The sequence below is a fragment of the Pelophylax lessonae genome (genome assembly GCF_965119305.1).
Source record: "Pelophylax lessonae genome assembly, chromosome: 1".
NCBI classification, from domain to species: Eukaryota; Metazoa; Chordata; class Amphibia; order Anura; family Ranidae; genus Pelophylax; species Pelophylax lessonae.
In genome coordinates this window covers 273,883,610-273,898,650 of record NC_138768.1, presented here as the reverse complement: position 1 = coordinate 273,898,650, position 15,041 = coordinate 273,883,610, and the positions used below count along the sequence as shown (strand labels likewise).

The 15,041-nt window shown below is 43.6% G+C and overlaps 1 protein-coding gene across 2 annotated transcripts in view; it reads right to left on the bottom strand.

Annotated features, from left to right (window-relative positions):
- Nucleotides 1-976: 976 nt before the first annotated feature.
- Nucleotides 977-15,041, bottom strand: part of RSPH14 (radial spoke head 14 homolog) — a 315,190-nt gene continuing 301,125 nt past the window's right edge. For both annotated transcript variants that reach the window (XM_082243657.1, XM_082243656.1), the window contains exons 6-7: nt 1,339-1,475; nt 977-1,259 (exon numbers count right to left, since the gene is read on the bottom strand). In XM_082243657.1, coding sequence (XP_082099783.1) covers nt 1,021-1,259; nt 1,339-1,475 — 376 coding nt within the window. In that variant the 3' untranslated portion in view covers nt 977-1,020. The remainder of the gene's footprint in view (nt 1,260-1,338; nt 1,476-15,041) is intronic.

Sequence of the window (15,041 nt, the reverse complement as noted above, 5' to 3'; positions counted from 1 at the left end):
AATTATGGCACTCTTTAGGACCCAGCTGGCTCAGCCCTTCTGTCTATTTAAGCCCTCGTCCAAAATGGCGCATTATCGGCCTGAAGAAGGAGCGCATGCTCCGACAACGCGTCGCCGGCGCCAGTACGTATCCCGGAAGTGACGTCAGGACGGCCAGCGCTGTGTCCCCAGCATATGGGAAGTGTCGATTCTCCACTCGCTACTACCCAGGGCTTCGAGACCGCTAGTGCCATCCTGAATCTGGACACTGGGATTTCCCTGTCACATATTGCTATGCTGTTTTTATCATACCGTTTGTGAGTACCTGTTCATTTGATATATTAAACATATGATCCTGACATACTGCACTCAGTGTGGCGCCTGTTTTCTCCCTGCAGCTCATCACAAGCCCCTTCTACTTGTTTGCAGAGCAGCCTGCGGAGTGTGGTGCATGGATACGTATGTAGATGGACTCTTTATATAAGGACTCTTCTTATTTAATTTATACCATCTAGTCAGTGTGCTCGTTTATTAGTACAAGTTGGCTATTGGAGTGTGCGGAAGCGTTTGTTGTTATATATTTTTTTTTTTTTTTTTTGTTTTTTGGACACTTATCTTTTCCCAGTTGTGCGCCAGGTTTAACCCCCTTCCTCAGTAAGAGGAGGATGCAGGGTGCCCAAGAGTAAGTTAAAGTAGAACTTTATATCAAAACTTTTTGAAAACCTTTGTATAGCGTAGGCAACAACTTGATAATTTCTTAACAAATTTACACCTAAGGATCAAGTGGGGGTTATTTCCTTAAGCTGTAGAGTGCAAAATCGGGCTCACTTCTGCATAGAAATCAATCAGCTTCCAGGTTTTATTGCCAAAGATTAACTGAGCAAGCTGAGGTTCAAAGCTGATTGGTTTCTATGCAGAAGTGAGCCTGATTTTGCACTCTCCAGCTTTAACAAATAAACCTCAGTGTTTCTTATGGAAATCACAATTAGGATCAGTGAATTGGACACAGTAATATGCCTATGCACCATTATAGTGCTTTGCTCAGGGTTTCCACTGTATGACTTGTACTGCTATAGCAGCTGCTCTGCTCACTGCTTCACTGGAGTCGCTCAGACATTCCTGGATTAAATTCACATCCGGCTGGAGAACTTTGCGACCTTCAGGTGTTTCAGACAGGGTGGTTAATGCCTTGATGCAGTTTAGTCGCACCTTGCTGTGACTATCTTTCACAAGAACTAGCAATTTCGGAATGGCTCCAGAATGAAGAGCAGCATATTTCCCTGCAGAAAAGAAGTACCAATGAGAGCATGCTGGGAAACAATGCAGAACTATCATACCACCAAAGGAGAAATGTCCTACCTTGAGTAGTAATGGTAGTGAACATCAAAGCCCCTGCAGCATTGGCTCTGACCTCAGCATCCTCATCTTCCAGGAGCTGTACGAATATAGGTACTACGTCTGCTTTGCAAACACTTTCCTTTCCTTCTAGTGGAACACTGGCAAGAAAGAAAACAGACTGACAGTTAGTTAATGCCATTCAGAAAATGTAATTATGTAATAAAGTGGATGTAGCTAGCAAAATGAGATACAAAAGAGGGGTTAGCATAACGGGACAAATACTGTACAAGTTAGTTTTATCACAAAAAGTAGGAATAAATATTCAAGAGAAATATAGGTTTTATCATCTCATGTTTTATCTTCTTAAATCAGTTAAGTGGAAATATACTGCATCTGAGCACCTTAAACCAAAAACGCTATTTAATTCACTTTTATTATTCAAAGCAAACTCCCCCATCTATCCATGTATCCATTCTTTATTTTGCTGGGAAATCACTTCTTGAGTAAGGGCAGATGATTCATGTTGCATTTATTTCCTGGAATCTATCTGCCCTTAGCTCAGGCCTGCAAGCAGAAGGGTGTGCCTAGTTGAGTAAATCCCTCCTCCCCTCCGGAGGACTCCCGAGATGTATGATTTTATTTTCCTAGGCCTGGAAACCAGAAAGTAATTGAAAAATGTATACAAAAAAGTTTAAAACAAGTTTTTATGGCATACTTTCCTTTTTTTTATTTAATAATTTTTTTATTGAAAAACAAGGCATTTTCCAGCAAAAGAGAAAAAGAAAGAAAAAAAATAAAAAAAATATTACAAAAACCACAAATACAAAATATAACCATATTGGCATAACACAATGTGATGTGTGGGTATATCAAATAACAAATCATATTGCCGTGTAGGTAGGACATATTACATGTGAAAGTTAAATTATTGTTCAATTAACAAGTCAAATAACCATATCAAAAATATGTGACATGTTTAGAACTAGCTGATACACCAAGCTTCTATATAATCATGTCTAAATAAAAAGAAAAAAAAAATTATGATTGGAGAGAGGGGTAAGGGAAGGATAGGAGAAGGGAAGGGGAAGGAGTATCATCCTGTGACCTCTATAGGTTTCTTAGATCGGAATATTTGTATTAGATGACATGATTTCAATATATTCCAATGAACATATAAAGGAGAGCCAACCGGCCCATCTTTTAAGATATGTATGAGCTTGATCTTTTAAAGCGGAGTTCCACCTAAAACAAAAACAAATTACATAAAAATACCCCTCGGAAAGTCAGAGCTAGTGCATTCCACAATGGATAGCCTCTGAACTGTCCCAGGTTGCACTTACTTTTTAGAAGAGATACTTACCTTGAAAATTTCTTGTCCAGCGCTGCCATCTCAGGTGTGGGCAGCTGAAGCCAGCGCGATCCTCTTCTGCGTCCTCTTCTGTCCTCTTCGGTCCCACGATGCACTGCCCCGGCCCCGCCGTCACTTCCGGGGCGGCAGCGTCATCCCTGCACAGCTTCTGGGCATGCCCAGAAGCTGTTTAGCAAGGTATGACGCGCCTGCACCGGAACTGACGTCGGGGCCGGTGCAGCCGCATTGATTTCTGGGAGCGATGACATTAAGCTCCCAGGAATCATTGCAAGCCAGGAAGTGACGGTGGCAGGCCGTGGCCGCAGAGGGAGGAAGAGGAAGTAAGGTAAGTATATTTTCTTCTAAAACAAGGTAAGTGAAAAAAAAATTGCGAGTATCCATTTGTTTTTCAGGTGACCCGGAGCAAGAAGATGGACCGAAGTTCCATTTTAGGGTGGAACTCCACTTTAAGGTCAAAGAAAGATCCTCCATCCGTGCTGCTTGTGCGACTCGTTCTAGCCACATTTGGACAGTGGGGGTGGAAGGCTTTTTCCATAGTTTCGGAATTAGAGATTTCACCGCATCTAATAGATGAGGGATAATAGATTGCTTATATCTACCCACTGGTTCTCCTGAGCAATGAAACAAGGACCACCCAGGGATCGTCCATCACTGGATAACCCTTGATGATGTTGATCCAATGCAACACATAGGACCAGTATGGGCGCAGAACCGGGCATGACCCCCACATATGGGCGTGAGAAGCTTCTTCTCCACAACCTCTCCAACAGAGAGCCGAGTAATCTGGAAACATTGACTGCAACTTTCAAGGAGAATAATGCCATCTAGACAGCAATTTATAATTTAGTTCTGAGGATTGTGTAGAAAAAGAGGAAGTGTGTACTAGCTGTAATATCTGTTTACTTTGTTGATCAGTTATAGTGCGGTCTAGGTCTTGCTCCCATTTTGATAGAAATGGACTACCCGAAGTGTTCTCAATTTTTATTAATGCTTTATGGCATACTTTCCATTCTATTTACTAATACTGGAAGCATAAGGATTAAAAAAAGTCAATGTTAACTGAGAGAGTGAAGTTCCTCTTTAACTTCCCTGGCATCCTTCCGCTGTCCTCCCGCTGTGTGCTCGGCCGATGCCAGCACTTGCCTTCCGGTTCCCTTCCCTGCGAGCGTTGCGATGCAGGGGGGTGGAACCGGCGGCAAATTCAAAAGTGTAAATACACTAAATGACATGATACAAAGCTGTGATCCTAACTGATTACACTGTATCATGCCTTTTCACCACTGGATTGCACATGGTGGCTTTTCCAGTGCCCTGCTGTGCTTTTCCAGTTCTTTCTGCCTGGAAAATAGAGAACGACCATGGCGTCCAAAAAGCATTCTTATTGCACAAAAGCGCTTTTAGACGAACTGGAAAACAGCGACAGCGAAACTGAGTTACTTGAAGAACTGAGCGATAGCGATTCGTGGGAAAATTCGTCATCAGGTACGGAAAGTGAGGACAGTGACGATTCTGATGTCTCTCTCTGGCACATCGCTCCGTTGGAAATGATATACTTCCCAAATTCCACAAGCTATGTGCCAGAAAGAGACATCAGAATCGCAGGGAAGGTGAGTAACATTCTGGGGTAATCCCAAGTGTGGCTCAGGGTTACCGCTTTTGGTACTGAAGGTTAACCCCGAGCCACATTCGGGAATACCGCCAGGGAGGTTAATAAACCTAAATAAAGGTTGCAGCGCTGAATAAATAATATGATGAAATGTATTCATCATATTATTTCATAACCTTTATTTATACTTCACTGGTGTTTGTATGTACACGCTGTTTGCAAGCTGCTATTTTTTGTTGATTATTAGGCGCTGACATTTTTCCTTTTGTTTAGGTTAATAAACCTCCCTTTAGCCCCTGTTCACATTGGAGCGATTTGTCATGCCATTTGATAGGTCAAAACGCATGACAAGTTACATCCTTTTGCCGGCAATGGCAGTTTTCAAATTGATGCGACGCCGTATTTGAGGTGCCGCATCAATTTGAAAAAGTAGTACTTGCCCTACTTTTGGTGATTTGGGTCACAGCCGAAGTGGGACTGAGATGCAGCTTTGAAATCGCACGATTTCAGAGCCGCACTCAATGTGAACAGGGGCTAAGAGTGAAGCTATCAGCTATTTTAAATAATTAAAGGAAAGTTAAACTTGCAGGAGCCTGAAACCACTCCTGACACCACACTAGTGTAATTTCCAGACATACACAGGCAATTATCTTACAACTTCTGTGAATGGGATACCAGAACATTGGAAATTATCTTACATCTTCTATGGAAGGTATACCTGAATATCATTGGAAAATATATTACATCTTCTGTGGAAAGTATACCTGAATAACATAGGAAATTATCTTACATCTTCTGTGTAAGGCTTATGTGAATAACTTCTGAATGCTGTTTCCTGTAGTACAGGGTATAATACTAGCATGAGCAGCCACTTACAGGCATGCTAGACCTTGCTGAGCACCTCCAACATAGATATTATGCCTCAAATCTCCTATAATCCTCTACCCTTTGAACTTGCTAGGGAGAAGCAGAGAGGTAATGGGATTTTTGACTTACCGTAAAATCAATTTCTCTGAGTTCATTGACAGACACGGCTTCTCCATTATTCAGAATCATAGGGCTATATTGCTCCCTACAGGAGTACGACACTAGGCAGAAAGAAGACTTGGCTATGCCTATGGGCAGTCCCAGGTGGTATACTCCCCCTCTCTGCTATAGGTCTTCATTTTAGTAACAAGCAGTGTCAGGAGTATTACAACTCCATACAGGGGTGTTTAAAATGGTGAACTTACAAAGGACAAAGGAGTTCCCCCTTTGAGAAAGCTACGGGTGTTCGTAGCGCAACGCGACAGGGTAAGCCATATTGACGTCACTTTCGGTCTTCGGCCGAGACCGGAAGCTTCGGATCTCACCGCATCGGCGGTTATTGGAGACTGTCTGCACGATATTTTCTTCTGTGATGTGAGTAGCCTGTACTTTGTTTAAATAAAAGATACCCTACGTTTCTGCACCATGAGAGCCTCTCTTTGCTTGAGCACCAATACAGGGATTAAGGCACTATGAGTTTCCTATGCTGATATTACCTAACCCATTACTACTGGAGGATACCAAGCGGTTGGCGGAAGAATTGAGAGGGTTGCCTGGATTATTTATACCTAAACGCTCTGTCTGAGTGTTGTGGAGGTGAGCGGCCACTGCACTCGGTGTTGGTCTGTGAGCTCACCGGGTTACACTCACTCTGCTGTATTTGTAAAGAGCACCTCACCTTTAGAGTGCACTGGAAAAGACCACCTTATTCTTTTGGCACCTTGCACTTTAATCACTTATTTGGATTGTTAGTATTTTCAGATATTCAGATCTAATTTGTGGACATTTCAAGCACGCTGCAGCTTGCTATTGCTGCACTCTTTTTTCTGAGTTTGTTTTCTGTCACTTTTTTCATTATTGATCAACATCACCATTTTATGTTGTTATGTGTTTTTTTATATTCAGCTATTAATTGTGATTCATCATTTGTTTAAGTATAGAGGATCTGCACATTATTCTGTCTTACATGACCAGTCACTTGTGATTGCACCAGATCACTCATCTGTTATTTACTAGCTTTTTGTTTTGAGTTTTGATTGGATGATTATCTGAGTATATTTTATACATCTTTCATTCACCATCACTATTACTATTTCATTTACTTCATCTTCTCACATTTTTGTTTAATCATCTTCACTTACACATTTATAGAGATTGATCACCAGATCCTCGTGACTTATAGTTTTGCGACACGACTTTGCATTGAACATTGAAGTTAGAGAGAGTGGTCCCCCTCATTGAGAGTTGAGCGCTGATTCATTACATTTTTTATTCCATACAGGGGTGGGTTCTGTGTCCGTCAATGAACTCAGAGAAATGGATTTTACGATAAGTAAAAAATCCCATTTTCCCTTTCATTCATTGACGGACACAGCTTCTCCATTGTTCAGAACCATAGGGACGTCCCCAAGCAGTGCCAAACATGAGGGGTGGGACAACAAAAAATCCCAAGGCTAAACACAATAGCCAACCAGGTAAACATTAGCTCAACAAAAAAACAACTGGAGCCCAACTTGAACAATACACCCCCAAAGAGAGAACAGACCCTCTAAACAGCAGCCAGCAAAACTTTGCGGCCAAAGGAAGCATCCGTAGATGCCAACACATCCACCTTATAGAATTTTGTGAAAGTGTACACTGATGATCAAGAGGCCGCCTTGCAACTTGCGTCACTGTCGCCTGATGACGAAAGACCCAAGAAGCAGTAGAGTGTGCCGTTGCAGGGAAAAGAGGAAACTGACCCCTGATAGAATAGGCCTGAGTCACCGTCTGTCTGATGCATCTGGAAATGGTCACAGAAGAAGCGGACAGCCCTTTTCTTGGCCAATCCGTGATCAAAATTAGTGAGTCTGACCACTGAAAAGACTCTGTGGCTGCCAAATACACCTGAATCACCCGAACCACACTCAAGGCATGCAAAGCAAATTCCTTAGGATGCTTAGGCCTGGGACACAGGGAAGGCAACACAATGTCTTCATTCAAATAGAAATCAGAGACTACCTTAGGAAGGAACGACGGACATGGGTGAAGAACCACCTTATTTTTGTGAACCACCATAGGGGGTAGTACAAAATAACGCCGCCAGCTCCAACACCCTGCAAGCAGAAGTTATGCCTTAAAAAAAAAAGGCCACCTTCTCACACAGTTTAAGCAGAGGAATCCCATGAATATTCTCAACTGAAAGCACCAAGTTCAGATCTTAAGGCGGTAGAGGAGATTGCAGTGGTGGAGTCAGATTTTGAACCCCTTGAATAAATTTAGGCACCAGGGAGTGCGTGGCCAGAGGTCATTGAAATAAGACCACTAAGGCGGACACCTGGCCCTTGGTGGTACTCAAGGCCAATTTTTTCTCAACACCTCGTTGAAGAAAGTCAAAATCTGAGCCAGTTAAAAAGAACGAGGGTGAACTCCAAGCGACTCTCACCACGAAATGTACGCTTTCTATGTACAATGGTAGATCTACCCAGAGGTAGACTTCCTAGCCTTCAGCAGCGTCGGAATCACCGACCCAAGCAAACATCTATTCTTCAGCACTTAGCTTTTAACAGCCAGGCCATCAAATCAGCGACTGTAAATCAGGATGGAAGAGCAGCACTTGGGACAGTAGATCTTCCCTGAGAGGTAGTCTCCAAGGGACGTCGGCGACCAGCCGCACCAGGTGGACATGCTAAGACCGACGAGGCCAATCCGGGGCCACTAGAATGGGAAACCCCTCAGCCTAGATTCTGAGCAAAAGCCACGGCAGAAGCTTGAAAGGAGGAAAGGCATACACCAGATAACACTGGCCCCACGGGGCAACAAGATAATCTGTGGCATCCGTCAGAGGCTTCCGTGATCTTGCCACAAACCTCATGCACCCTTCTGTTGAGCCGAGACGCCAACAGGTCTACCTTTGGGGAGTCCCACCGGAGACATATCTGATGAAACACATCCAGATGAAGGGACCCCTGGTCCAACGCCTGCCAACTGAGATAGATCGATGTGATGTAGGTGTGGGTGCGCTGATAGGGGTAAAGCTGCTACCTGAACTAAACCTAGTGAAAATGAATGTTGAAAAAATAGGTGCGCTAAACAAGAGTGCTGTGATGAATTAACATACTGGCACATGTACAAACAATAAATCACAATGAATTTACAGTGATGATGACATAACTGTGTATAAAGAAAACAAATTAAACCAATAAGTGAACGTGATCAAATCAAGGAGATGAAAAAAACTAATAAAGGTTCAAAGACCAATAATAGTCCACAAAGTCCAAATAATCGTGATCTTCACCATGTGATTCAATGTAAAAAAGGTGTTGGAAATCAACTTCTAGTGATATTTCAAGTGACATATAAAAAGTGATTCCCACCACCGACAGGCTTTCCTCCTTACCAGATGGAATTAGGTAAGGTGCAGAAAAAAAATCAATACAGCCAGTAGGAGAGGAGGAAAACTTCCACTACAATTCCACCTCATGCAATAGTACAAAGTGGCCTCTTACCAGATGGTATATATCTTAATGTAGGATGTCTAGATTGATGTCCCCTCAACTGGCAGGATATCTGGAACCACCTCCGCAACCACGCAAGTCCGCTACCTCCCTTTCACTCCCCGAGTTTACATGCGAGGACTGGGGAGACTCACCTGCATAGCTGTGCTGTAATAAAGTGCTGGGCCATATCCGCAATGGCCAAGTCAGATTCAGGATCCGATCAGACAGACGAAGCAGGGGAAGGCGGGGGACACTTTTTGCTAGCCCGCCGCCCAAACTCCACCTCCACTCAGGAAAGAAAGGACTCCAGGACCACCGTCAGTGCACCCATGGAGGGCTGGGACCCCTAGGAACCTGCAGCTTCTGAGAGGGGGTCAGGTGGGGAAACGTGCTCCTAAGACTCCATCAGTAACGAGGGGGACCCCCACAAAAAGTGTCTAGCACCGTTATGAGCCACCCCCACTGCGCCAGTAGCACCACCAGGCCACCAGCAAGCAGAGCACTCCACAACCTGCGCCATAGAGAGGGAGGGACCCCACCAGACTCACCACCCCACCAGAGTAGCATCGGACTGCACCAGGAAGCACTGCCCCATTTGCGGCATCCAAGAGGAAGGAAAAACCAAGGGGAAAGGAGGAGCCCCAGAGGCTCCCCTGTCATGGCCACTGCTCCGATAGCATGCTGGACCAACAAAAAATGGCCACCAGACTACACAAACATGGCTGACAGCCATAGAAGACATAAGCTACAACAAAATGGCCACCACACGCGGCTCCACGAGGGTCCCAGGAGGGATCCCTGGAGCCCTGGCATTTACCCAGTAACAGCCAGTGCCCCCCCAGCCGAAGAACCCAGCCACCACTGGTGTGCCCCCCCGCGCCCCACCCCCACTGATACAGTGCAGCACACCATCCCGAGTCACTATCTCAACCCACCACACTACCCCAGACGGGGAGGTGCCGGATGGCCCACAGGGACCATCAACAACTCAGGGGCATCTGAGGGGAAGGAGGGGAACTCACAGGTCCGACCAACCCAGGGAGGGGCCTGCATCCACCACAAAACCCTCCAGGGGGAGAGGGGGAGAGCTACTCACCATACCAAGAACCAGACGGGCACCGCCCCAGACAGAACATCCCCGCCATCGAAATGTAGGGGCAGTCAGCCAGGAGGAATGCTGCAACTCAGGCCAAGACCAGTTCATTTGTGACCTTGTGAGGTGTTTAATTCGCAGGCCAGCGCCCATCCAGTGGGATTATGTCGCGGCCAACCTAGCGCAGAGCTGTGGTCTGCGTGTGCTCGCTGGACAGACTGCTGACCACTGGATCTAGATTATCCAGCCTGTCGCCCAGTCCGGCAGTTGATTGTAGATCTCGCAGGAAAAAAAAAACAGGAGAAAAAAATCAATTTAAAAGGAAAAAATTGCCAGGACCAGAGATTCCAGCAGGGAACTAGGTCCTTACTCCTGACTGGGCAGAAAAAAAACTGAAGACCTATAGCAGAGAGGGGGAGTATACCACTTGGAACTGCCCATAGGCGTAGCCAAATCTTTTTTCTGCCTAGTGTCCTACTCCTGTAGGGGTGATATAACCCTATGGTTCTTAATAATGGAGAAGCTGTGTACGTCAATGAACGATAGAGAAATGCAGATACATCAAACATCCTCTGACAGATGTAAGGATGTTGGTCTGCTGCCAAAGTAGGATAGTATCAACATAAAGCCTGTTTCTCAGCCCATATGGAAAAAGAGCCTCTTCACAACCATGAGAGGATTCCCAGTTCCAGCTGACAGGGAGAGTTTTCAGCATCTATGAGAAGTACACTGGGACAGGAGCTGTCAGTGTGGGAAATCAGGAGAAAGACAGGGCTGATGATAGGAGAAAGGAGAGGCAGGTGCATTCAGCCAAGAGGTTAAAGGGTAACTCCACTTTCGTGGGAAAAAAAATCAGCAAATAAATAAATAACAATATAGCGTATACAATTGTGACATAGTTACATAGTAACACAGTTAGTGAGGTTGAAAAAAGACACCAGTCCATCCAGTTCAACCTATTCTACCTAACCTGACACAAATCATATTGTAATTGAATGTTTTTAAAAATTACCTTTCCTTTTTAATCTGCAGCTATTGTAATTTTATGAAAATGCAATGCAATATAACTACCTGGAGCTGTTCTGTACACAGAATGTGTACTGACCACACCCCCAGAAACATAATTTCCTGCTTGTGTGATTGGCTCACCAATTTTCCCAGAAGTCTGTCTAAGATACAAGTCAGATTTCTGAAATCCCCTGCAACAAAAATATCAAATTTTGGTGAGATACTCCCAATAGGAACACGTCTAAAGGGATGCAGGCCCAGCAGCTTTCCACATTAGAGCCCTGCAGCTGCCACAGCTGATAGATAATTATGAAACCACTCCCATTTGACCCACTCAGCACAGAGGCACAGAGGAACAAACAATGATTTCTTCAGAATAACAAAAGGTAGGAATATGCAACAAATTTGTTAAAATCCCAGCATTGTACAGAGATCACCCAGAGGGGAATGTTTTTTTCTCAACAAAAGGGGAGTTGCGCTTTAAGCATCAGAACACAACATATTGCACAGGGTATGAACAGAATAGTGGAAGGGTCATTGCAGAACCCTTTGATTATCACTGATATGATTATATTATCTTGTTGATGATTATATTATCTTGTTGACGGATAGAAAACGGACATCAATGCATCTCTATGGAAAAACCGGTGTAAATGGATGATCATTCATTTACATCTGTTTACATTCGCTTCCGTCAAAATCAGTTTTTTTGGAATGGACCAAAGCCCTATTTTTCTTCCATTTAAAAACAGATCAGAGGTAAAACGAATGTAAATGGACAGACCATTTTTGCATGAAAAAAAATGGGTCCTGGACTCAAGTGGTTAAGAACTCTAGCTGGAGGATGTAAAAACAGATAAAAAACTGATGACAAACTGATGTAAACTTGACTGAACGTGACTGAACTGATGAAATGAATGGACCGCATGTGTGAAAGGGGCCTACAGCTGGTCATGCTCTTTACAATATCACTGTACAATCTCCTTTAGGCCTCTTACACACGGCCGCTCCGCTGTTTTTCTCCGCTGCGGGACTTTTTTTTTTTTTTTTCACGGAGTCATCTGCTCTGTATGTCCGCATATCATCCCATCCGTTTGCGGATGATATGCGGACATAATGTAAGTCTATGGGCATTGCAGATGTCAGCGGATGACACCGCTGACATCCGATTTTCCTTCCTTTCCCTTTTTGAATGGAGGAAAAATAGGGTTCTGTTCCGTTCCAAAAAACGGAACAGAACTGAAAGGAAGAAAATCGAATGTCAGCGGATGGTATTCCGCTGACATCCGCAATGCCATAGACTTACATTATGTCCACAAATCATCCGCAAAAAAATAGGATGATTTGCTGACATACGGAACGCCCGTGTGAAAGGGCCCTTAGAGTTACAAAAAAATATGCAGTTCACTTGGCTTTATTTTCATTCAGGCTATTCCTTTGCATTACATAGTTGTTGATAAATCTAAAGAAGGTTATACAAACATTTTTACAATCAGACTGTTAACATATAACTAACTTTAATCTTTAGAATTTCCAGTCTTCTGTACAATCTTTACTAATCATACCTCAGATTTATACCATTTTCCCACATATCCAGGACACCAGAGACTTTGCAAATGATCACAAGGTTCGTTTATATTCTCCGTAGGATAGCTGATTAATGGTAAAGCAGGAGGCAACAGTAAGCTGGGTTTGGTACATTGACATTGTACTTACCAGACTGACTAATCAAAGTGTTTGATTTATTCTACTGAAATGATCTAATGAAAGATCGTGGCACAAGCATACACAATTACAATCAGCAAGTGTGCATGCTCAGGCTCATAAAAGTAGGGGGAGGAACATCAAAGAACTTTTTTTCTTCGGAAAAAAATATCAAGTAAAAAACCTTTCAAGCTGATGGCTTTGGCTTCCATGAAAACCCAGGTCAACTAGAGATCTTGATAAAGAGTCCACAGATTTATGGCATTCCCCTACCAGATCATAAAGATTGATTTAGGCATCATGGAAACACCACTTATCCCAAGATGCCTGCTATTATCTGCTGTAGTCAGATAATAGCAGGCATGGACAATGACCCGAAGCATACTGCGAAAGCAACCAAAGTTTTTTAAGGGAAAGAAGTGGAATGTTATGCAATGGCCAAGTCAATCACCTGACCTGAATCCGATTGAGCATGCATTTCACTTGCTGATGACAAAACTGAAGGGAAAATGCCCCAAGAACAAGCAGGAACTGAAGACAGTTGCAGTAGAGGCCTGGCAGAGCATCACCAGGGATGAAACCCAGCGTCTAGTGATGTCTATGGGTTCCAGACTTCAGGCTGTAATTGACTGCAAAGGATTTGCAACCAAGTATTAAAAAGTGAAAGTTTGATTTATGATTGTTAATCTGTCCCATTACCTTTGGTCCCTTAAAAAGTGGGAGGCACATATACAAACTGTTGTAATTCCTACACCGTTCACCTGATTTGGATGTAAATACCCTCAAATTAAACCTGAAAGTCTGCAGTTAAAGCACATATTGTTTGTTCCATTTCAAATCCATTGTGGTGGTGTATAGAGCCAAAAAGATTAGAATTACGTCGATGTCCCAATATTTATGGACCTGACTGTATGTGAGTATTATTATTATTTTAAATGTAGGCATAGACAGGCACACAGGGATCATACAAAACTACATGTCTATGTGCAGGGCAGGGCAGACCTCCCCAAAGGCACTATAACTAGTTGTTGTCATGCTTTCTCTCTTTAACCACTTAAGTACCAGAAGATTTTATCCCCTTAATGACCAGGCCATTTTTTGCAATACGGCATTGCGTTACTTTAATCAACAGTTGTGCGGTCGTACGATGCTGTACCCAAATAAAATTGATGTCCTTATTTTCCGGCTTTCTTTTGGTGGTATTTAATCACCTCTGCAGTTTTTGTTTTTTGCGCTATAGACAAAAAAAGAGCGACAATGCTAAAAAAAAAAAAGAAAAAAGAATATTCTTTACTTTCTGCTATAAAACATATCCAATAAAAAAAAAATTAAAAAATCAAATTTTTTCATCAACTTAGGCCAATATGTATTCTGTCAAATATTTTAGTAAAAAAAATCCCAATACATGTATATTGATTGGTTTGCGCAAAAGTTATCGTGTCTACAAACTAGGGGATACAGTATACTTATGTCATATTTATTTATTTATTTTTCACTAGTAATGGCGGCGATCAGCAATTTTTAGCGGGACTGCGACATTGCAGCGGACAGATCGTACACCTAACTGACACTTTTGAGGGGACCAGTGACATTACTACAGTAATCAGTGCTAAAAAATTTGCACTGCTATTGTACTAATGACACTAGGGGCGATCAAAGGGTTAAGTGTGCTCCTAAGGAGTGCTTTCTAACTGTGTGGGGGATGTACTCAATAGATGAACACAGAGACCTGTGTTCCTAAATAGTAGGAACACTGGATCCCTGTGTTCATCTGTGACAGAACGGCATTCTGCCTTGTTTACATAGACAGACCGCCGTTCTGTCGCCATTGGGAGCAATCGCGGGTGGCCGGCAGACTACGCATCCGCCGGACCCGCTGATTGGCTTCCCCTCTGGCCAATCGGCCATACTGCCATGTGTATGGAAAGGGTTAAGTCTCCTTGCTCTTTCTCCAGCAATAGACTTGGTGAACTACATTATCTTCAGGACACTCACTAGCATCCTCTTTACTGACACCCATCCACTGACTCTTCTAGCTGCAGGGATGGCCCCCTCAGGTTAGGCCCCTTGACACAGATCTGCACTCACTGTATGCAGAATCAGATCCTTCCAGTGTCTCCCTTCCAGTCAGCTATACGGGACCTCTGAGTTCAGTACCTCTCCGAATATTTAGGCCCTCAAGTCGAACCGAACACCTAAGGCCGTAGCAACTTCTACAGAGGAGGAGGCAGCCACCCCCTCCCTCCGGGACTCCGTTCTTCAGCTGAAAGACCCTGAGCACATGTGCTCCTGGCATTTATACAATATCCCAGCATGTACCGAGGCACTCTCCTTTGCCAATCACCACAGCTGTACTAAATGCCTGTGCACTCATTTGTCAGGTTTCCTCCCACTGTCCAATATGCCTCTCTATTGGACCAGTGTGAAACACTGCAAACA